General features: G+C 34.2%; 1 protein-coding gene across 1 annotated transcript in view; it reads left to right on the top strand.

Annotated features, from left to right (window-relative positions):
- The window catches only part of LOC134233781 (atlastin-2-like), a 76,057-nt gene that overhangs the window by 18,794 nt on the left and 33,286 nt on the right, over positions 1-23,977 (top strand). Inside the window, exons 2-3 of the mRNA XM_062715787.1 lie at positions 11,921-12,120; positions 20,889-21,020. Of these exons, the coding sequence (XP_062571771.1) occupies positions 11,921-12,120; positions 20,889-21,020 (332 nt within the window). The remainder of the gene's footprint in view (positions 1-11,920; positions 12,121-20,888; positions 21,021-23,977) is intronic.

The raw sequence follows: 23,977 nt of genomic DNA, 5'->3' as shown, positions 1-23,977 counted from the left end.
GCTAGCATGTTGTCATAAACACAGTAGCATGGTGTCATAAATGAGCTAGAGCCGCATTATTACTTTGTGCTAGCTCATCGTTCCTTATGCGATACCATGTTTTGTCACTTCATTAGCGCACTGTTCGTAATGTGCTGTACATGTAACACCTTTACAAATGGCCTTATCTTGACACATAAAAAATCATAACCGGATACATGTACTTTCTTTCTGACTGATTAGTCGGTTTAAACAACTGTTAACCATGACCATTCTTAATAGTAATGAATTTTGACATTAACAAGTAATGTACATTTCCATTATTTGAAATCATGAAAAACTAATATTTTATTTCATAACATCCTCAAATGACTGCCTGTAAACATATATTCATAAATAATTATATAGTAGTTTTACAAATAATACACATGCAGAAAATGTGGCAGTACCTTTGAACTCAGTTTGATGTTTTATCATAAAAGTTTCAATTTTTTTTTGATAGGTGTCATCTGAAATTTGATGCCAAGCATGATCATGATTTGCCAGAAGAGCATCTTTTGGGAGATCAGATGACAATGTATAAACAGCAAAATGAAATTGAAACAGTCATGTGAAACAGTCTCAGTTTAAGAAAATGACTTTGAATATATCATATCTGAATTTTGATTTGAGAAATAGACATAAATCTACAAATATGAACAAATCAATTGCTTTCAGTTTTTGAAGAAAAATAGATTTTGTTGCAGAATTTATGTTTAGTTTGGAATAAATGCTCTTTTTAAATATGTGTCAAATCTTGCATGTTTACATCTGTAATGAGGTCTTCTTTTTCCAAAGGAAGACATACCAATGCTTATGGTTAAGATGATAAAGGTCTGTCTTCAGTGGCAATATTTAAAATCTGATATGTGTATTTTTAAAGTATAGATGAAGGAAAGTTACTATTTTGGCAGAAACATCCAAAGCATTAACATATGTGCATTTGTCAGCACTAAGGACATGTACATGTTGTTTCAAACATAAGATAAAAGAGATGTCCAATCACATTTCAATGTCATCAAAGCACTTAATCTGTATACAGTTTATCTCATATGAGCTCAAGCTGTAGCAATTATTTTTTAATTAAAAGTCACCCATTATCTTTGTATTAAATTCCGCAGAATTTCATTTTCTTTTAAGAACCACAGGACAATTTAAGTTAAACTTGGCACAAAGCATTCTTTAGTGCAGGAAAATAAAATTTGTTCATATGAAGTGCTTTCAAAAGATCTCTGTTGAATGTCCTGTTTAGAGAACTTTACTTTACTCTTGTTGAGATACCACCCTTTGCCAGTAGAGGTCTGCAGATTAGAAACATACACAACACATTCCTTTTTCTATTCTTGTAAAAGTATTGGTCTTCTTACTGCTTAACAAAAAAATAGAAATAGTTCATTAGTTACATATTGGTATTACTCACTATCTAAATATACTGTGTAAATGTTTTAAAGCAATTTTTAAGCTGTTGATGTATATTTAAAACACGGATATTTCTGTAGCAGGCACAATTCACTAACATGATTGCATCAAAGATGATATATGTATACAAATCTAATTCAAAATAAAATTGAACTAAGCTATATCAATAGAACAATATTTGTCTACAAATGAAAGACAGAATATGAGGGAGTATAAGTTTTGTAGGTACAGTTTCAATGCTGTTGGAGAGATTACCATTGGATTATTTATCCTTGAGCTCACTTCAGATTCATTCAGACTTTAAGAAAGGGTTTTTGCTACTTGAGTCAAAGAAATAAAGAATGGTAGCAAAGTTGACAATTGAAACATTTTACTTTTTGCTTATCGCTAAGAAGGAAGACCCATCCGTTGCTTTGCATCGAGCATTGCTCTTGTTATTATTTTTTTTTCCTTATTGATTTTGTGCACGCGATTTCTCAAAAATGGCTCAACAAAATCTAATGAAACTTTCAAGACATATGGAACATTACTTGAACCTTATGCGGTTTTTTCCGTTTTGATGACATCACTTCCGGTCTAGACATATCGTCGATTTTCTGATTTTTAAGGGTCATTTTGTCCACACTTTCCCCAAAAAAACGGCTCTTGATAGAAACTTCAAACTTTGAGGCATTGGTAGAGCAATGTTTGGAGAGGTGCATCAGGTATATCAGATTTACTGGAAATGACGAACGTCTGCGCTCGCTATTGCCCCAAAATAGACCTATAACGAATTTGAATTCAAAATTTCTTGCACCCTTTCTTCATATCTTTTTGATATCAGAAGATATCTCAGAAAAGGGGCTGTCCCCTAAAATCAGGGATCTAAATCGGCCGAATGTTTCTCCTTTATATTTCAAAACGTATTGATAATTTGTAATGCGTCAAAGAAGCAAAAGTGTTCAAAATGTCAAGCTTAATATATTAGAATCGTCAAAATACGTCTGGCAACGTCACTTTGTTTTTGGGTAACATCTGTCAGTGGGGGCATAAAAATAAATTTTCCGTGCGTCGGTGTCACTTCCGGTCAAACTGAAAGTAACGAAAACTGGCTCATTTTTGCATTATTTAACATAGATTTAAAGGATTTAGACAATCATTTACGTATGAACAATTTCTTAAACGAGGTAAATTATTGACAAGCAAGTTGATGAAACAAGAATATCAACAGTATCGTTTAATTCATCATTTCGTAAATTCTATGGTCGATACAATGACCTTGTCAGCAAATACAATTTATCATTGAATGAAATGCTGACTGACGTTTTTCATACCAATTGTTAGTCCATTATTTATACACTGAATTGACTGCGGATTTTTTCCGTTATTTCCTGATTATGACAATGAGCACACGGCGGGTGTGACCGGTCAGCAGGGGATGCTCACTCCTCCATGGCACCTGATCCCACCTCTGATGTTTCGGAGGTCCGTATTTGCTCTGCTCTTGTTTTGTATTGTTTTATGGACGTTGAGATTGAATACTGTTCGTTATTTCCATATCCTTATTTCTAAATGCGTTTTTACTCATTTTTGTAAAAAATGGAAGTTCTGGTAAAACAGGACGGAAGAACTACTCGTTGCTTCGCAACGAGCTTCGCTCTAGTTATTATTTTTATTATAGTTATTATTATCTATCGCCTCGAGGTTAACAATGCACTTAAACACGGCGATTGGGCTTGCAGGCTTGCAGACAGTACCTGATTATGATAACCGTCATCAAGTAACATTCTTTCAATGCAGGCATTGTATTGATATGACTAAAATACATAAAAACACAACTTTTTTTCTTTTATTAGCTCACCTGAGCTAAAAGCTCAGGTTAGCTTGTCTGATCATATTTTGTCCGTCTGTCTGTCTGTCCGTCTGTAAACTTTTAAAGGCGCTAAGAATGTTTTATCTTTAAAATTTTATTGATGCTATCATACCTATCTGACTTCTTCTCAAGAACTGCTGGGCCAATTTCAACCAAACTTGCCACAAAGCATCCTTGGGTGAAGGGGGTTCAAGTTTGTTCAAAGGAAGGGCCATGCTCTCATTCAAAATGTTTTAAAAATCTTCTTTATTAGAACCCCTTTGCCAGAAAGGATGACATTTATTGGAATGCATCATCAGGTAGTGTTGATTCGAGCTTGTTCAAATCATAACCACCGGGGGTAGGGCGGGCCACAATGGACGACTTAAGTTTGACATAGAAATATAAAGGACTATTTTTTTTTTTTAAAAATCCTCTTCTCAAGGATAGCAAAGCCATAATTGATCATATTTATATGGAAGCACTCTCAGGTAGTGTAGATTCAAGTAGGATTAAATCATGACCCCCGGGGGTAGGGCGAAGCCACAATGGCCGGCCAAAGTTTTACATAGAAATATATAGGAAAATTCTTTTAAAATCTTCTTCTCAAGAATAGGAAAGCCATAATTGATCATATTTATATGGAAGCATCCTCAGGTAGTGTAGATTCAAGTAGGATCAAATCATGACCCCCGGGGGTAGGGCGAAGCCACAATGGCCGGCCAAAATTTTACATAGAAATATATAGGAAAATTCTTTTAAAATCTTCTTCTCAAGAATAGCAAAGCTGTAATTGATCTTATTTATATGAAAGCATCCTCAGGTTGTTTAGATTTAATTTTGTTCAAATCACGACCCCCTGGGGGTAGGGCGAAACCACAATGGTCGACCATAGTTTTACATAGAAATATATAAGAAAGTACTTTAAAAATCATCTTCTCAAGAATTGGTAATAGGATTAAAACCTTTTAATAATAAACCAATTTCTACTTTTTCATACCACAGTGCTCAGGTGAGCGATGTCGCCCATGGGCCTCTTGTTTAAGAAAAAAACTGAATTGAAATTGAAATTGTGTCACGTCCATGTGATTTCAACACCACAATAAAATTGACGACAGTTTACTTACGAGGGTCGTTCAATAAGTAATGCAATACTCAGTATATCATAATAAATGATGAAGCATTTGATTTTATTTTTTGATATTTGAAAAGTTCCATTTAATATCTACTGAACACAGAAAACCCCACGAATTTTTATGGTGTTACCGCAAAGAAATTCTTTTTTAAAGTAAGCATGGTCACTACACTGAGCTGAAAACTGTTTATAAATGATCTCCGCCAAGAAGATGACAATCTGTGCGTATTTGAAAAATGCGCTTTTTACATAAATCGCAGCAAACCTCATATTTAAGATAAAATTTTTTTAAGTGGACAAAATAATCTTTAAGGATGTATACTTTTCATATGGATTCAATGATTCGGAAGAAAAAAACAAGGGTTCAAATATAACAGTCAATATTGTTAATTGAAATTTGTGGGGACATCACAAAATATCGACTTTGTGTGCCACATGTAATTTGAAAATGCTTTATTTACATGGAAAAATATTGTAAAAATACTTAACATTAAATCGTCACAGCATTTTGTAGAATTCGGATAAAGGAACAACATAAAACAATATTTCAATCAGACAGGTGTCATATTTTCTCACAAATTTCAAAAAGAGAACTTTCGTTAATTGTGCACACCGTTTACTTAAAAATATATTTTTAAACAAAATTGAAGGATTGATAAACTTTCTTAATGTATGGCGAAACATTGATGCTATTATTATAGTCGTAAAATAATTAATGATAAATAACGAGGATTCCAGGAAAAGGGTGTCATTTAATTAGGATAAAGAGAAGTAAAGGCTGCTAACATGTTTTATTAGTTTCATGTATTTAAATAGGTCAATTAAAACATGAACATGCATCCAAATAAAGTACAAGCAATAGTAAGTTTTATCTTCAAATCGCATAAAGGAAAGTTGAATAGATTTTTTGCAAAGGAAGTCCAAAATTCGGTGACCATGGTATTTTTCCTGTGCTTAACAACGCAGCTGGATATACTCTTAGAGAAAAAATAAAATTTTGAAGAAAAGAAAGTACACATGACTTTTCAATTACCCATATTAGTTTAATCGCAGCCACTGTGAGATCTTTTTGTCCCCAAAACACATGAAAACAATCAAAGGAAGATTGTATAATGTTAGATATGTCTTGTGAAATGATATTCCTCAGTGTCTTTGGGGCACCCCTACAGATGAGTATGCTGAGGATTTCTGTTCATAGATTCAGAGACTTGAGACACATGTAACTGGTAACAGGGAATGCCTTTAGGGATTGAAACTATTAAGAATATGTATTACGTACTTTTCTTACTTTTAGATGACATGTTGCATTATTTATTGAACGACCCTCGTATATACGGGAGTGTTATTGTGTTCCATGCTTGACTAACCAAAAAGTCAAATAAATGGGTGGGGATTAATAAAAAGCAATAGCATACGCGTATTTATATATTTTAATGACAAGCGAAAGCACGACCATTTATTTGCGATAATGCAATCCCACCTGCGTTTGCGCTTATACATGTATGCACCATTTTTCATTCGTTTTACAGTATGTAAGTATAGAAGCCTTAGTCCTAACCGTTTAATACTTATGACCAAGGTCATATTTTTTACAAGTGTCAAACTCCAAGCCAGGTTCAAAGGATCAAATGTCTTGCTATCAAATGAAAGGTCTTGTCACAAGAATTAAATATGTAAAGCATGAAAACACTAGCTAAACAAAAGTCAAGATTTTTTTTTAAATCGGTGAAACTCCCAAGGACAAATGGTAAAAAAAAGTTTTTGATATAAAATGAAGGATCTTTTCTCAAAGAGTACATGTGGAAGTATGAAAGCCCAATGTTTTACCGTTCAAACGTTATGACTTAGGTTTTAGTTTATTCAAAAGTACAGAGATCTTAAAGGTCAGAAATTTATGGTACATGTGATTGGTATCCAACGAAAGGTCTATATTAAGACACAATTCATATTTGAAGTATACATGTCCTGGTATCTACTATTCAAAAGATATGGCAAAAGTAAAAGTTTGGAAGTTTTGTTTAAAAGTGGGTCAGGCTCTAACGTCAAGGTCAAAAGGTTAAATTTGGTGGTATACCCAAAGAACGGTCTTGTCACAAGGAAAACACAAGTGATATATAAAAGTCATAGCTCCACTAAATCAAAAGTTATGAGCAAGATAAAGTTTTTTGCGAACAAACAGACAAATAGAGAGACAGCTAGACAGACCGAGAGACAGCGAGACACGGAAAAAACTATATACCCCTGAAACTTTGTTTACGGGGGCATAAAAATAAATGTATTTGTATTTACAAGTAATTGACAAAATTATCAATGTATTTGAAAGTAACTAATTACATTTCAAAATAATTAACCCCAAACCTAATCGGAATTTCCCCAAATCAAGCGGTATATATGCAAGCTTTAACAGGGTGACTATTAATTGAAATCTGTTAAAATTTCCTAAGTTAAAGATTTCTGGTTAACAAATATCCCAGATTTTTTTTTCTTTTGGCTATTGATTATAGTACCCATGATTATATTTTGTGTATTGTGCACGGTTCTGCCTAATGTACAATGTAGGTGAAAATTATGAAAGCTCCTTTTTGTAACATGTTTGTGCAGTTAAATTATTAAATGTATACACGTGTATTGAAGGAAATAGAATATGCCTATATGAATTAATATAACGTTGTGATTGCAAATTCTTTATAATGTATATATAAGACTTTTGTATAGAATAATTATCACATTCTAATGAATGTTTATAACTTTATGCAAGAAGGTTATGGAAATAACGAACAGTATTCAATCTCAACGTCCATTAAACAAATATACAAAATAAGAGCAGAGCAAACACGGACCTCCGAAACATCAGAGGTAGGATCAGGTGCCATGGAGGAGTGAGCATCCCCTGCCGACAGGTCACACCCGCCGTGTGCTCGTTGTCATAATCAGAAAATAACGGAAAAAAATCAGCATTTCATTCAATGATAAATTGTATTTGCTGACAAGGTCATTGTATCGACCATAGAATTTACGAAATGATGACTTTAAACGAGACTGTTGATATTCTTGTTTCATCAACTTGCTTGTCAATAATTTACCTCGTTTAAGGATGTACAACACACCTACCTCAAAAATTTTCCTGTCGTTTAATTTTCTTAATTTTTTAATATGTTATTAAAGACTATATATGCCAATTGTTTATGAATTTTTGAGGAAATCGTTCGAGTAGTATTTGGTCAGCAAGCTCCAAAAGTTACCCCCCTTGGCAAGAAAAGAAGTGGCAAAATATTGCAAGAAGAGAGAAATAAAACAATGTTTATTTGCTAAAAATAATGTGATACAAATGTCTTCTTTTGTAAAATCATTGTTGGAACATTAAATTTCATAATCTGAGAGTCTTCACACATTTAGATTAAGATTGAATAATTTTTTGAGGGGTTGAATGAAAAATGTGTCCCTAAAAATGGACGTTAAAATCGCCTATTTTTCAAGTTTAGAATTTTTTATTTAAAAAACGTGTCGTTTAATTTTTAAAAATTTACCCTAATATTAAAGTGTAGCAATCATATTATCATCTGATTTTTTTTTTGAATTTTCTGTCGACTCATTATTTTTTTATAACGAAATTTATCATGGAGGTTCAATCAATTTTACCGCGCTTCTTGCGCAACGTCCTTCTGACGGTCTGAGGCTTAGAGCATAATCAGCTGCTAAAAGGTATATGGCACAAATAAATCTTGTTGCACATCAATTAAAATCATACAATACTTAATTCAAAATGTATTGACTAAAATCAACTTATTTTTGAAGTGGTATGTGATTAAGTACGTTTTTATATAAAACATATTGTTTGAAAAAACCGTTGTATTCCTACCAAGTCGATCCTGAGCTAGTAAAAAAAAATCCACGTGTTGGATAGTATCATTGTCCATCTCGTAAATAAATGTTTCCACAATGTAATTTTTGTGAAAAAACCTGTCGATTAATTTTGGTAAAAAACTTTCTTTAGGTAGCTGGTAGTAAAAATAATCTTCATAATTTTTTGTATAATTTTTGAACGACCAGTTTTAATTTAATAGCGGAAAATCCCCACCCCTTTCTTAATAAATCGCGTTCCCGCGCGTCTTTTAGACGGGGGTCGATCACTTTGTTATATGAATCTACAAATATATACACACTAAAAAAATTGAATTGGAATATTGCTTTTGCTTGAAAAATATATTATCTTACAAATTTAATAGTTCTCATTTGTAAAGCATACTTAAATGTAGATTTTAAGGCAATTTTTGAATACCCCTATCATCCCCACCCCTTCCTTTTTTGCGTCGCAGACCATTAGCGTTTGACGAAACGTCGTTTACAGTGCAAATATACTGGTATATTTCGTCAAGAATCCCGGAGGTATGCATTAGTTTTTTAAAAATTCATGAATGCAGAATAAATATTGACTACTCTTTTTATATGTATGAGGAAAAAATTACTAAAAGATTTTAGTGTTTAGTCCATATACGTATGCGTTATGCATTCCAATCACATGAAACCTGGATACGAATTCAAGTTTTGTTGAACTTGAATATGTTTGATTTTTAATTTTATTTCTTTAATTTTATTCATTAAAAAATAGTGTATGTTCAACTCTTCTGTGATATAAATGAAATAATTGTAGTGTCTTTCATGTCATTAATTCAAACGAGACAGCATGTGACCGCGTGGGGATACACAACATTTGCATTAGATGTACATACACCCCTCATGATATATTGTACGCATTTCTTTCAATGTCGTCGCTTCTAAAGTTAAAATGAAAATTCCGTATTTGTCCACATTAACTTCAAAATATCAAACATTAAACTCTTCATCGATTTCAATTTATCAAATCGCACATTGTTATTTTTTAAAATCTTATAGATCTAGGCTACGTTTTGTTTTGATTCGAGGAAATGCGAACCGACATTGTTGACAGAAAGTCAAAGTTACAATTTGTTGCAAGAGGATATTCATAAATGCAGATAATTTCAGTACAAGTGAACAATTCTTTTCAATTCTATACTTACATTGTGTATATATGAGGTCTATAGTATTCGATTGTCGGAATTATCAGATCTTGCTGTAAATGTATCTGATTCTGTGGAAAACCGTGAATAAAGGGAGGAAAATAAACATCTCCTAAATTTTCAGAGTTGTTCCTCTTTGATCTTTGTTGATCAGTAAGGGTCTGAGAACAGCATCGATCTTCATTGTAAAAAAGTTTTTTGGTTATTTATTCTTGTTTTATTTAGGCAAATTCAAAAAGAAAAACAATCCATGTATTTATATCGTGTATGCACAAATTGTATTGAAGATCATTAATCGGTATGTTATATAGCCAATTGTACATAATGAGAATTTCGGCAATGTAGAATAAAATTTTCAGAATATAAAAAAAATGCTGCGCTTTGAAAAAAAACAAACAATTTATTGTATATGAAATGAAATAAACAGTAAGGGATGGTATTTTATGTCTTGCTTTTTACGGAGTTTAATCGGGTTAATTAAAAAAAAATACTTATTGATTGAGTATTGTACGCACAATCACAGCTAAGTGATAGTCCCATATCCTAATTTTCTTTCATGATTGTTATACATCAGGATCGTTTTACTCGTCGTTTTGACGCTTTATTTTTGACGTTAAATTTGACGTCACGTCAAACGTTCAATTGAAATCGCAAGAGTTATCTCCCCCAGTGTGTTGTACGTCTTTAAGAAATTGTTTATACGTAGAGCATGCTCTTGCGTATCGAATCAACTCAGATATAAATACTCCGTATGCAGGTGATGAAGGTATATTGCTGCATAAGTAAGGGAAGTTGACGATAGAAAAGTTAAAGTCAACACGTTTTTCATATAGCTTGGTTGTTAGATTACCATTTGTGTCTTTTTCAAGTAAAATATCCAAGTATGAAGCAGAAGTGTCGGACTCTGTGGTATCTTTTATCTCAAGCTCACCAGGATATATCGTGTCGACGTAGGAATGGAAATTATCATTATTAATTGACAATACGTCGTCGATATATCTAAATGTCGAGTTGAAGGCCACAGCAAGTGTTTTTTTTCTTTTCACTCAAAAGATTTTGCATAAATTCTGCTTCATATGAATATAAAAATAAGTCTGCTAATAATGGAGCGCAATTTGTACCCATGGGAATTCAAATAGATTGTTGGAAGAAGTGGTCTCCAAAAACCACATAGATATTGTTAATCAGAAACTCAAGCATCTTTTTGATGTCAACTTCAGAGTACTTGTGTGTGCAATCAGCATCTATTTTAACAAAATAAATTTTCAAATGACCAATGACGAGGTAAGTAAACTTACGAGTTCCATTTTTGTTGAAGAAGCAGCTGTCAATGATATCAAAAAGCCTGGATTTTAATTTGTCGTGCGGAATTGTTGTGTATAAAGTTGAAAAGTCGTAAGTTTTAATGCTGTTGATTTTTGTAAAGTCTTGTGATTTCAAATTGTCCAAAAGTTCTTTAGAATTTTTAAGTATCCACATCTGATTTACACCACTTCTTGAATATATAGTTGTACAGTACTCTTGAAGTTTTTCCTTCACTACTGTCAATATTTTAGTGAGAAGTAACGAAAGAGGCTTGGTTGAACATTTACTGGAACCTGCAATGTATCTTTGTTTGAAAGGATTCTTGTGAAGCCAGATGTCATAATTTTTTTTTCATTTCATATGCTTTAAATTGTCATTTATTAAAAAAAAAGTCTTTCACCCCCCACCCCCCCCAAAAAAGGATCCTCGAGGTTTCAAATCCGATGCCTATTACATTTAAAGTGAGAGACATACCACTACACCACGAAACCACTTTTCTCTCGTTTAGGAGAGTGGTTTTGCCATTTTAATTCTGACTTCATTTTAAAAATTTAGAAATTTTGTTGATAAATACTAAAGTTATCATCTAATTCTCCTGACGTCTCCATATGAGTGAAAAATTCTCAATAGGGACGTTAAACAATATACAATCAATTAATCTAATTCACCTTAAAACGCTTTGCACCACAAAAGTATTTATTTTTTGGAAAATAGATTCAAAAAGTTCCAATTGTGAGCAAACAGTCTGTTTAAAAATGAAATAATTTACATAATGAATTTAATTTACCATGAAGGGGTTATTGATTTAAAATATTACATTTATTATAAAAAAAACCATCTGTATAAAACAACAAACTATGTTACCGTTTAGTCTACCAACATCGTATTCTATTCAATTCAATTAAATAACTTATAGTTCACGAACTTGAAAATCTTGCTTTTTATGCAGTCAGTTTATTTATTACATCATAATCAGTAATGTGAATTCTATAAAATTTTGTTAAAAAGTATTTTTTTTACTCTTATCAATTGTATATTCACAATTAATAATAAAAAGATTTAAAGTTGAATACTGATTTATTATCCTGGTTTGAATGTTCTTTCTTCTTTTAAGAAAGCATCTTTCTAAACAGGCATATCCTTATTTGATGATAATTTCTTTACCATTTACAGGCAAAGCTGTCCAGATTGTAAAATACGATCAAACAAAATCGGGTAATGCAAAGTTTCATTACATGGTAGAAGAAATCAAAAAGATTTTCCTTGCTGACGACGTGAAAGACAAAAAGGCTGTTATCATATCCATTGCAGGTCCAGCTAGAAAGGGAAAATCGTTTATGCTGGGATTCTTCATGAAATATTTACAGGATCCAGTAAGTTTATAAGAATCATCAGTAAACTAGTTGCTGTCGAACAATTAGAGGCTTTATATTTCAATTTCATATCATTTATTTCTTTAAAATTAGATTTAATGAAACAAGATGTGTTTCTGAAACCTGATGCCCCCGTATGTCAACAAAGCAAACTTTTCTCAAATTCAAATTTAATTAATTGGTACCAAACGTAGGGTATGCTCACTTGAAAAATAATTGTGAAATACGGAAGAGGGTCAATGTTATTTTTTTTTTCAATAAGTACAACAATCTCAAAGGTCATGGTAAAAAATTCAAGGTAACTGGTATCAAATAAAAGGTCTTGCCACATAAAATATTTATGTAGAGTATGGCAGCCCTAGCCCTTGCAATTCATAGCGCCTACCGTGACACGGCACCTACGTTTTTAAAGTCTTATCCGAAAGACCCGTGACTTTCACTTCTAGTGTCGAGAGCTTGGCGAAAGAACAGTCACTACCTTTGTTTACGTCTTAGGTATGACGCGGCGCTGAGAACGAAAATCGAACCCGGGCCCCCCGATCACGAAGCGAACGCTCTACCACTAGGCTACCGTGACCGGTTGAAAAGTATGAAAGTACTAGCCCTAATACTTTAAGAGTTGTGGTCAGGTTTGCTTTTTTGCTTTTGAGAAGTGGTTTAAACTCAAAGGTCAATTTCAAAGAGTCAAAATTCTTGGTATTCAACAAAGAATCTTTTCACAAGGAATACATGTATGAAGTATGAAAGCCCTATCCCTTACCGTTCAATAGTTATGGCCAAGGTTAAAGTTTTTTCAAAAGTACGAAAATCTACTAGGTTAAGGTCAAACAGTCAAGTTTGTTAATATCCAATAAAACATCTTTCAACGACAAATAATTATGTAAAGAATAAATGTCCTTGTATCTACTGTTCAAAAGAATGGCAAAAATAAAAGATTAAAATTTTTGGGTAAAAACGTCAAGGTCAAAAAGTCAAATTTGGTGGTACATAAAGAACGGTTTTGTCACAAGAAATACACATGTGTAATACGAAAGTTATGGGTCCACTAAATCAAAAGATATAAGCAAGGCTAATGTTTTAATGTTTAGTTGGAGTTTGACTTGCAATTGAGAGAATAAAAGCTTGCTATAAGCTGCTACACAGGGGCTTGAGTTTTTTTTATCAAACACATGTTGTCTTTTAATTGTTTCATAATTTGATACATTTCTGATTTGTTTATGCCCTCGGAAAGGAAGTTTTGTCGTGTCCGTCCGCTGTATGTCTGTCTGTCTGACTTTACTAACCCTAACCCTAACCCTAACCTCTGCGGGGAAATAGCTGAAGCATATGATTTTTGTGTTTTTGTGTTAGAAATTTGTTTTTGTAAATATACACAGGCTTTGGATACTCTTGATATTTCTTCGTTCATTTTCTTGTTCACAGCTTGATATTCAATAAAATCAAGACCGTCGAGTTTTTTCAAATGTGCTTTGGTATTTTTGGTATATTTCACATCCAGTTGCATGTGAGACAAAATCTGATTGTATTTTGTCGGCTATGTTGGAAAGCGCTTCATTTTCTGATTTCAACTGATTGACTGACTTTTTGAGAGACTCTTTGGTCTTGACATATGAGGACTGTGCTTTCTCAAGTTCAGTCACTCTCTGCATTAGCGATTGAGTTAGCGATCGTAGTTCGATAAACGCTTGCGTCGGTCGTTCACTAGGATGATCTTGTTTAGATTTATCAAACACATCAGATCTGTATGAGCTATCGCCATTACAGAGCATATAGAGGGCAAAACAATCTCTAGCATACTTGGTTGAACTAGTGTTACTTTTGGTTGTTTTTCTGGTGATAAGTTTACCTGTTGGGCACCCCTTGGTATTTTTTGCTTTCACAAGAAGTGCATATCTGTATTCTATAATAAGCTGTTCGCTGTTCGATGTGATCTCAAGAAGTTTTTGAACATATAAGTCCCTGGGAAGATTTTGAAGTTGGAGATCAAAAGATGCAAAGTCTTTTTGGCAAGTCGTTATTGTAGATTCCACGGTGGCGTGAGTATCACTCATACTGCCACATAAGCCACTAGTTACTGCATTCACAAGATCAGAGTTTTGAGGACAATATGCAAAATTGAAATTGGGTTCAATCTGATTTTCTGACAATACACAGCTAAACTCTGGATTTTGACTACTTACAGGAAGGAGGGTGGCTCCACAGTTCTGTAGTTCAAGAATATCACTCGGAGGCGAATCGTGAGCGTCCTCACCGGACGACGCCATTTTTTTTTTGTGTGTGGGATTTATGTAAGGGATACAAGACGAAGATGGTCTAATATGTCAGATACGGGACTGGGACGAGGTGCGAAGCACCGAGTCTCAGTCCCGTATCTGACATAATAGAGAATCTGAGTTTTGTATCTTACTTAAAACATTTTTTTCAATGCACTTTTGTATTGCTATTGTCATAATATGGTACTTGTGACGGTGACCAAACCAGATGGAGGGAGCGCTTAAGGGTTTCAGATATTTTTTTTTTTTTAGAGGAATGAATAGATTTTGATTTAAAACCCTTTATTGAACCCCAATCAAATATTATTTATTGTTGCCACACTCTACGGACGCATTAAGAAGAGCTGAACAACCTTATGATAATAAGCGATTCTGAGAGTATTGTGAAAGATCTTTTTTTAACGTATGAAGATTGTAAGTTACCATTAAGCAAATAAATTCAAGGAAAGTGTCGTTTTTTTCTCTTGGATATCGAAAGCACCACATCTTTACGTAAACGAATTTGGAAATATATTGTGAAAATAAATTTTCCAGGAAAAAAACGGAGTTGCACAGATATAACAGATCGAGTGTGAACTTGTCCGAATGTAATGTTCTAGAATAAGGATATGGAAATAACGAACAGTATTCAATCTCAACATCCATTAAACAAATATACAAAACAAGAGCAGAGCAAACACGGACCTCCGAAACATCAGAGGTGGGATCAGGTGCCATGGAGGAGTGAGCATCCCCTGCTGACCGGTCACACCCGCCGTGTGCTCATTGTCATAATCAGGAAATAACGGAAAAAATCCGTAGTCAATTCAGTGTATAAATAATGGACTAACAATTGGTATGAAAAACGTCAGTCAGCATTTCATTCAATGATAAATTGTATTTGCTGACAAGGTCATTGTATCGACCATAGAATTTACGAAATGATGACTTTAAACGAGACTGTTGATATTCTTGTTTCATCAACTTGCTTGTCAATAATTTACCTCGTTTAAGAAATTGTTCATACGTAGAGCATGCTCTTGCGTATCGAATCAACTGAGATATAAATACTCCGTATGCAGGTGATGAAGGTATATTGCTGCATAAGTAAGGGAAGTTGACGATAGAAAAGTTAAAGTCATCACGTTTATCATATAGCTTGGTTGTTAGATTACCATTTGTGTCTTTTTCAAGTAAAATATCCAAGTATGAAGCAGATGTGTTGGACTCTGTGGTATCTTTTATCTCAAGCTCACCAGGATATATCGTGTCGACGTAGGAATGGAAATTATCATTATTAATTGACAATACGTCGTCGATATATCTAAATGTCGAGTTGAAGGCCACAGCAAGTGTTTTTTTCTTTTCACGCAAAAGATTTTGTATAAATTCTGCTTCATATGAATATAAAAATAAGTCTGCTAATAACGGAGCGCAATTTGTACCCATGGGAATTCCAATAGATTGTTGGAATACCTGGTCTCCAATGAACCACTTTTCGTGGATTTATTTGGAAGTGTTTTCGAAAAAATCACAAGTGTATGATAAGTGCTTCAATATCGGTCGTTTCACAATCATTAACCAGTCTGGACTGTGTATTAACTCTACTGGATTTCTGAGATACTCCAATTGTGAAGTTTCGTTGCATTAATTGGTTTCTATAAAGTTTAAATTTGATTACGAGATGTTGATTGCTCCATTGCTTGAATTGGATTACGAGATTGTTGATTTCTATATAAAATTCATAATGTTTGTTAATTTTCTGCCTTATTTATTTGCTGTGCAAAATCTAGGTGACATCATCATTTGTTTCACAAAATACCGTATTATTTTGGAGTACAATATTAGATATAATATTGTACTCCTGACAATAATATTGGACTATAACTAGTACCCTCTTTAAAATACAAGACTGTAGAAACAAAAGAATGACGTCACAAAAATGTTTTAACAAACGATAAAATGGCATGTAATAGTGAGTTTGTATGCAGTATACAGCTATTTAGGTGTTTAAAATAGCACATAATTTCATTTTGTGGTATTTTTGAAGACCTCAATTATGTGTGACGTCAAAGTAAACATTTCCCGTATAAATTAGGTCCCGCCTCCTTAGTTCAAAATAACTGTGCTGCGTGGCAAATAGTTGATCAGAGGTTTGCCTTGTTGTAAGTCACAAATGACTTTTACTGTGTCGCAGGAGTCTTGATAACCAATCAGCATCAGCATGGTTCTTACTTTAATAATATGTGATAGTAAAATTATAGGCTGATAGAGCTGCTATCCAGCGAAGACCAGAATCATCTAACTTAGCTGTAGTCAGAACATAGGTCAGAGGGTTGTTGTCTGTACAGAACGGTGAAGGTGTTGCCCATGAGTCCGAAAACTTGGCAGAACTTGGCACAGAGATGGCCCACTTCAGAGCAAGAAACTAATTTATGTGTTGGGTAGTTTCTCTCGGATTTTGTTAACCCTCGACCAGTGTAGGGAAATAACCCGGTCATGTCCATCCTTGTTCTGGTAGAGAACAGCACCCAACCCTGTACCGCATGTATCTGTGTAGATCTCGAGTGGCTTGGAGAAGACTGGATGTTCAAGGACAGGTGGAGATGTCAATTTGTCCTTGACATCTATTAGAAAACGGACAATTTTGGAAAAATTCTGAATAAATTTTAAAGTATTTCGTAGATAACTCGTACAAGAAATCAAAAAATTCAAAAAACAAATGGTACTTGAGAAAAAATCGAAGTGGAAAAGTGGTAAGAAGTAATTTGCGAAGGTTGGAAAAAACTAAATAGAAAAACGTGAAATGACGAAAGATATGCCCAAAAATAATTGAAAAGAACAGAAAAAAAGCTAAAGAAATGATGGATATACGGGTGGATCTGTGAAGCTACAGTTGGCGAAAAAGGATATAAAAAGCACTAAAAAACCAACAACACTGTATATCCTAAATGTCGGATCTACTAAGTAGATACAAGGTCACGGATGGAAATTTTTATAAAGCACTAAAATGACCAACGACACGAACAATAAAAATTGTCAAATTTTCGGGACGCCCTGTCCCTTCCTCAGGACAAAGAAAAAAGTTAAAAAGTCATATAAACAAAGGAAAAAGAGAAACAAAAAGAACTATCACTACTACTAAACTACTAAACACTAGATATTTACATAATTGCATGTTGAATTGGAAATATTAAGAACACTGATAAAGAAAGAAATCCGGACCGCTGTGAAATGAATAAAGTATGCCATTTTAAATGCGAGATTTGCAAATGAATGAATATTCTAAGTCGAATAAGCGAATTATTCTACTCATAAGTTGTCTAAGGGGCGAACTCTCTTACTTTTTCTTGCATGCGTAGCCTGACATTTGCCCTTGGCATACGCTTTAACTTCACGTATATATTTTCTGCCTGGACCTCAGGGTCCACGCAATGACACATCTGTGTTATACTTGGATATTATACTTGAAAAAGACGTCAATGATAATCTTACAAAATCTATATGGCAAATGGGATGATTTTAACTTTTCTATCGTTAACTTCCATTACGCATGCAGCAATATACCTTCATCACCTGCTTACGGAGTTAAAATATCTCAGTTGATTCGATAGACAATAACATGCTCTACGTGTGAACAATTTCTAAAACGAGGTAAATAATTGACGAACAAGTCGATGAAACAAGAATACCAGTAGTCTTGTTTATGCATCATTTCGTGAGTTCTCTGCCTGGTCGAGACAATAACCTTGTCAGCAGATACAATTTATCATTTTGTTAAATGCTGTCTGACGTTTTTTATACTGATTGTTAGTCTAAAGCTATTATTCATACACCGAATTGACGACGGATATTTCTCTTATTTCCCAATCGTGACAAGGAGCACACGGCGGTTGTGACTGGTCGGAACCTGCTCCATCTCGGAGGCCTGTGTTTGGTTTTTAGCTCACCTGAGCCGAAGGCTCAAGTGCACTTTTCTGATAAAAAATTGTCCGTTGTCTGTCGTCGATGTCGTTGTCGTTGTTGTCGTCGTAAACTTTTAACATTTTCATCTTCTTCTCAAGAACCACTGGGCCAATTTCAACAAAACTTGGTACAAAGTATTCTTGGGTTAAGGGGATTCAAATATGTACAAATGAAGGGCCAGTCCTTTTTCCAAGGGAAGATAATTATGAATTAGTGAAAAATTAAAGGCATTTTTTAAAAAAAATCTTTTTCTCAAGAACCACTGGTCCATGAAAGATGAAACTCATGTGGAACCATCCTCAGGTAGTGTAGATTCAAGTTTGTTCAAATCATGACCCCCGGGGTAAGGGTGGGGCCTAAATGGCCGATCAACGTTTTACATAGGAATATATAGAAAAAAATCTTTAAAAATCTTCTTCTCCAGAACCACTGGGTCAGGAACAAATGTAACTCATGTTGGATCATCCTCATGTAGTGTAGATTCAAGTTTGTTCGAATAATGACCCCCGGGGTTAGGGTTGGGCCAAAATGGCCGATCAAAGTTTTACCTAGGAATATATAAGAAAAATCTATAAAAATATTTTTCTCAAGTACAACTGGGCCAGGAAAGATGAAACACATGTGGGATTATCCTCAGGTAGTGAAGATTCAAGTTTGTTCAAATCATGACCCCCGGAGGTAGGGTGGGGCCAAAATGGCCGATCAAAGTTTTACATAGGAATATATAGGGAAAATCCTTAAAATCTTCTTTTCAAGAACTTTGGGGTCAGGAAAGATGAAACTCATGTGGAATCATCCTCAGGTAGTGTAAATTCAAGTTTGTTCAAATCATGACCCCCGGAGGTAGGGTGGGGCCAAAATGGCCGATCAAAGTTTTACATAGGAATATATAGAAAAAATCTTTAAAAATCTTCTTCTCCAGAACCACTGGGCCAGGAACAAATGTAACTCATGTTGGATCATCCTCATGTAGTGTAGATTCAAGTTTGTTCAAATCATGACCCCTTGGGGTAGGGTTGGGCCAAAATGGCCGATCAAAGTTTTACCTAGGAATATATAGGAAAAATCTTTAAAAATCTTCTTCTCCAGAACCACTGGGCCAGGAACAAATGTAACTCATGTTGGATAATCCTCATGTAGTGTAGATTTAAGTTTGTTCGAATAATGACCCCCGGGGTTAGGGTTGGGCCAAAATAGCCAATCAAAGTTTTACCTAGGAATATATAGGAAAAATCTATAAAAATCTTTTTCTCAAGTACAACTGGGCCAGGAAAGATGAAACTCATGTGGGTTATCCTCAGGTAGTGAAGATTCAAGTTTGTTCAAATCATGACCCCCGGAGGTAGGGTGGGGCCAAAATGGCCGATCAAAGTTTTACATAGGAATATATAGGAAAAATCTATAAAAATCTTTTTCTCAAGTACAACTGGGCCAGGAAAGATGAAACTAATGTGGAATCATCCTCATGTAGTGTAAATTCAAGTTTGTTCAAATCATGACCCCCGGAGGTAGGGTGGGGCCAATATGGCCGATCAAAGTTTTACATAGGAATATATAGAAAAAATCTTTAAAAATCTTCTTCTCCAGAACCACTGGGCCAGGAACAAATGTAACTCATGTTGGATCATCCTCATGTAGTGTAGATTCAAGTTTGTTCGAATAATGACCCCCGGGGTTAGGGTTGGGCCAAAATGGCCGATCAAAGTTTTACCTAGGAATATATAGGAAAAATCTTTAAAAATCTTCTTCTCCAGAACCACTGGGCCAGGAACAAATGTAACTCATGTTGGATAATCCTCATGTAGTGTAGATTTAAGTTTGTTCGAATAATGACCCCCGGGGTTAGGGTTGGGCCAAAATAGCCAATCAAAGTTTTACCTAGGAATATATAGGAAAAATCTATAAAAATCTTTTTCTCAAGTACAACTGGGCCAGGAAAGATGAAACTCATGTGGGATTATCCTCAGGTAGTGAAGATTCAAGTTTGTTCAAATCATGACCCCCGGAGGTAGGGTGGGGCCAAGATGGCCGATCAAAGTTTTACATAGGAATATATAGGGAAAATCCTTAAAATCTTCTTTTCAAGAACTTTGGGGTCAGGAAAGATGAAACTAATGTGGAATCATCCTCAGGTAGTGTAAATTCAAGTTTGTTCAAATCATGACCCACGGTTGGGGCCAAAATGGCCGATCAAAGTTTTACATAGGAACATATTGGGAAACCTTTTAAAATATTCTTTTCAAGTACATGTGCTTCAAAGCCAGGCTCTGTTATATTTATAGGGAATCATCCTCAGGTGATGTAGATTCAAGTTTGTTGAAATCATGACCCCAAGGAGGGGGGGGGGTAAAATTCAAGCCCCCCACCCAGTTTACTTTCAGTTCTGATCTGATCTGTGTTTTTTTTTTCTAGCCAATTGCTCAGGTGAGCGATGTGGCCCCTCGGCCTATTGTTTGTATAGTTTTTTGGACTTTGATTTTGAAAACTGTTTGTTATCTCCGTATGCTTCATCATGCGTCCTTATTAATTTAATTATTTTATTTTTTCAAGGATGGGGCTGCAAGTTGGGACGAGAATGAGCCACTTAAAACTTTCCAATGGGGAGGAGGATGTAAAAGCATTACATCTGGATTGTGGATTTGGAACAAACCATTTATTTCTAAGACGGCATCCGGAGAAGAAGTAACGTATATTCAGTAACATTCTATTTTACATTATAATAATTTACTTTCAAAAAATGCAAAACACAAACATTTGTCACTTTTCCAGAATTATTTTGAAAATTAAAGGATTCTTCTGAATGAATCACAGAGAGATAGAACTAGCGTAATGCATACCTCCTTAAATAGAATTTTTGAAATACAATGTACAGAGTCTTGTACAGAAAGGCCAGAGTAGGAAATAAATGTATAATATCAGCTTTGTAGAAATGTGTCTTATTAGTGGCTACTTAAAACAGCAAGTATTGTAGCATTTCTATGTTTGCTGACTGTCTTAATGAATATGTAGTTATTCAGCTTACATATATTTCAGTAAAAAAGTAAGATTGTTCAATTTTTTTCATTAAATACGAGGGTTTTTTGTAAAACATTAACTGCCCTGAAAATATGACAGCTTTTGCCGAATGTTTAAGTTTTTTATCTAAACAAATATGTTACTCAAAAGAAAAGATTTGTCTCAACGAATAAATTTTGAAATAAAATGCCTCAGCACTAACCATTTAAAAGTCATGGCTGATGTTTTAGCCCATCTGATCTGAGGGCTCAAGTAATTTTTCTGATCAAATAACGTTAGGCGTACCGATATCCGTCCGTCCTTCTGTCCGCCTGTTCGTCTGTAAATGTTCATATTCTCAAAATCTTCTCATTGAATACTGGGCCAATTTCAACCAATGTGCCGGAATGTGTCCTCAGGGAAAGAGAATCAAAGTTTATTTAATAAAAAGACAACACCCTCCACTACTGAATTAGATACCCCCTTAGATTCCAAAAAAATCCCCTGTTGTCCCCTGTCAGTCCCTGACATTTTTCTGTCTCTTCCTGACTTTCTCCTATGATCCCCTGTCGTTGTCCCTGCTCTCCCTGTCCAGTCCCTGTCGTCCCCTGTCGTTGTCCCTGCCTTCCCTGTATACTCCCTATCGTCCCCTGACATTCTCTGATCTCCCTGTACAGTCCCTGTCGTCCCCTGTCGTTGTCCCTGCCTTTCCTGTCTACTCCCTGTCATCCCCTGACATTAATTTTGGCCAAGAAAAGAAAAGAAATATAATTTTTGTTTCATTTAAGAGTGGAAAATGATATAGTCTTGAAAACTTTAGTATTTTTTTGAAAATATAGAGTTAGTAAATAGTGAACACATTTTTAAATGCCTTAACTAAATCCTGTAATTTAGTTCCTATGACTTGTATCAATGTGATTTTTTTTAGTTTGGTAGCATTTCGAGGGGAGAACGGCAGAGACTTGCATCGATTCTAAAGAAGAATATACATTACATTATCAAATCAATGCGTAGGATATTTTGTTATCCCAAAGAAATAAATGAATGAAAAATTAATTGAAATGCATTAATAAAGTGAATGACTATTCAATAAATAAAAATAATTAAATAAACTAAAAATCTACTTTATCATTTATTTTCTTATGTGAATAAATCTACAAATCGACTGAATTAAGAAAAAATAAAAATAAATAAACAATTAGATAAATTAAATAAATAAATATATAACTAAATAGATAAATTTATATCCCCAAAATTTGTTTTATTAGTTTTATTTTATTTATTTGCTGAAATATGCTACAAAGTATTTTATTAGCATATTTAAACGACTTTTTTTTTTTACTTTAAGTCCATGATGGATATCAAAATAACCGTTTCATTATGCACAATTTTAATCTGTCATTTACATTTTTGATTAATTAATTTGATTAAAAAATTGGGTTTTCAAAACCCTTACACGGTTCTGAAACAACATCAAAGCCATTGATGTTTACCAGGATTAAACTCGTGGTACACGGTCATGACACCTATTATCTTTTTCTCCGACAGCTATACCTTGTTCATATTGTGGCAAGACGACCGTGTGTAGTTTGCAGCTGTTTGAAATAACATTTTCTCTTTGTATGAGAACTGATTTTTTCAATCTAAACGAAATAAAATTATCAAAAAAAACCTTTGACGGGATAAGATTGTGCATAATGAGACGATTATTTTGATATCCATCATTGAAGTAAATTAATTAAAAGCAGTTTTAATATCCTTCAGAAATAAATTGATACATACAGTACAGGCCACGAGTTTTCCACTAAAAACACGGGCAACCGTGGACCGCAAGTCCACGCTTTAGATCCCCTGAAGCAGAATCAAAATTCCGAAACCTTACTGCACATCTACATAACACCAACAACCATCTCTCAAAAGATGATTAGGCTGCTGAGTAAAATGTAGAAGGAGTTCAGGGAAGATGGGGCTTTTTGCATAAAAAAAACGTCATTTTTCGACCCCCATTTGATCCCCCGGGGCAAAATCTAATTTCTGAAACCATACTGCACATCTACATGACATTCCCGACCATTTCGCAAAAGATAATTAGGCTGCTGAGTAAAATGTAAAATGAGTTCAGGGAAGAAGAGGCTTTTTGTATCAAAAACATCATTTTTCGACCCTCATTTCATCCCTTGGGGCAAAATCAAAATTCCAAAATCTTACTGCACATCTACATGACACCCCCAACCATCTCCCAAAAGATGATCAGGCTGTTGAGTAAAATGTAGAAGGAGTTAAGGGAAGAAGGGGCTTTTTGTATAAAAAAAACATCATTTTTCGACCCCAATTTTACCCCCCAGGGCAAAATCAAAATTCTAAAACCTTACTAATATGACTAGTTTTAAGAGGATTATCCTTATAAAAGTGAATTTCTCTGTGCTTTCTATATTAATATTTCTTCACTTAGGGCAGTTATATTAGTTTAAGAGTTGTTGTAAATTGTGCTTTATAAATAAAATTAATTTCATCACAACATGTATTGGTAACAATCCTCTAAAACTAATGTCCAAATAACTGTATCTCACTTCTATTCTCAATGACCGTGTAGTGTAGGGCAGCGTTGTGAGAATTCCATTGGCATCGAAAGCAAGTTTTTAACT

Source organism: Saccostrea cucullata, unplaced genomic scaffold (genome assembly GCF_032062105.1).
Source record: "Saccostrea cucullata isolate Sc308-1 unplaced genomic scaffold, CSIRO_AGI_Scuc_v1 ctg1654, whole genome shotgun sequence".
NCBI classification, from domain to species: Eukaryota; Metazoa; Mollusca; class Bivalvia; order Ostreida; family Ostreidae; genus Saccostrea; species Saccostrea cuccullata.
Note: the sequence above shows the minus strand (reverse complement) of the source record. Positions and strands in the feature narration are given on the sequence as shown.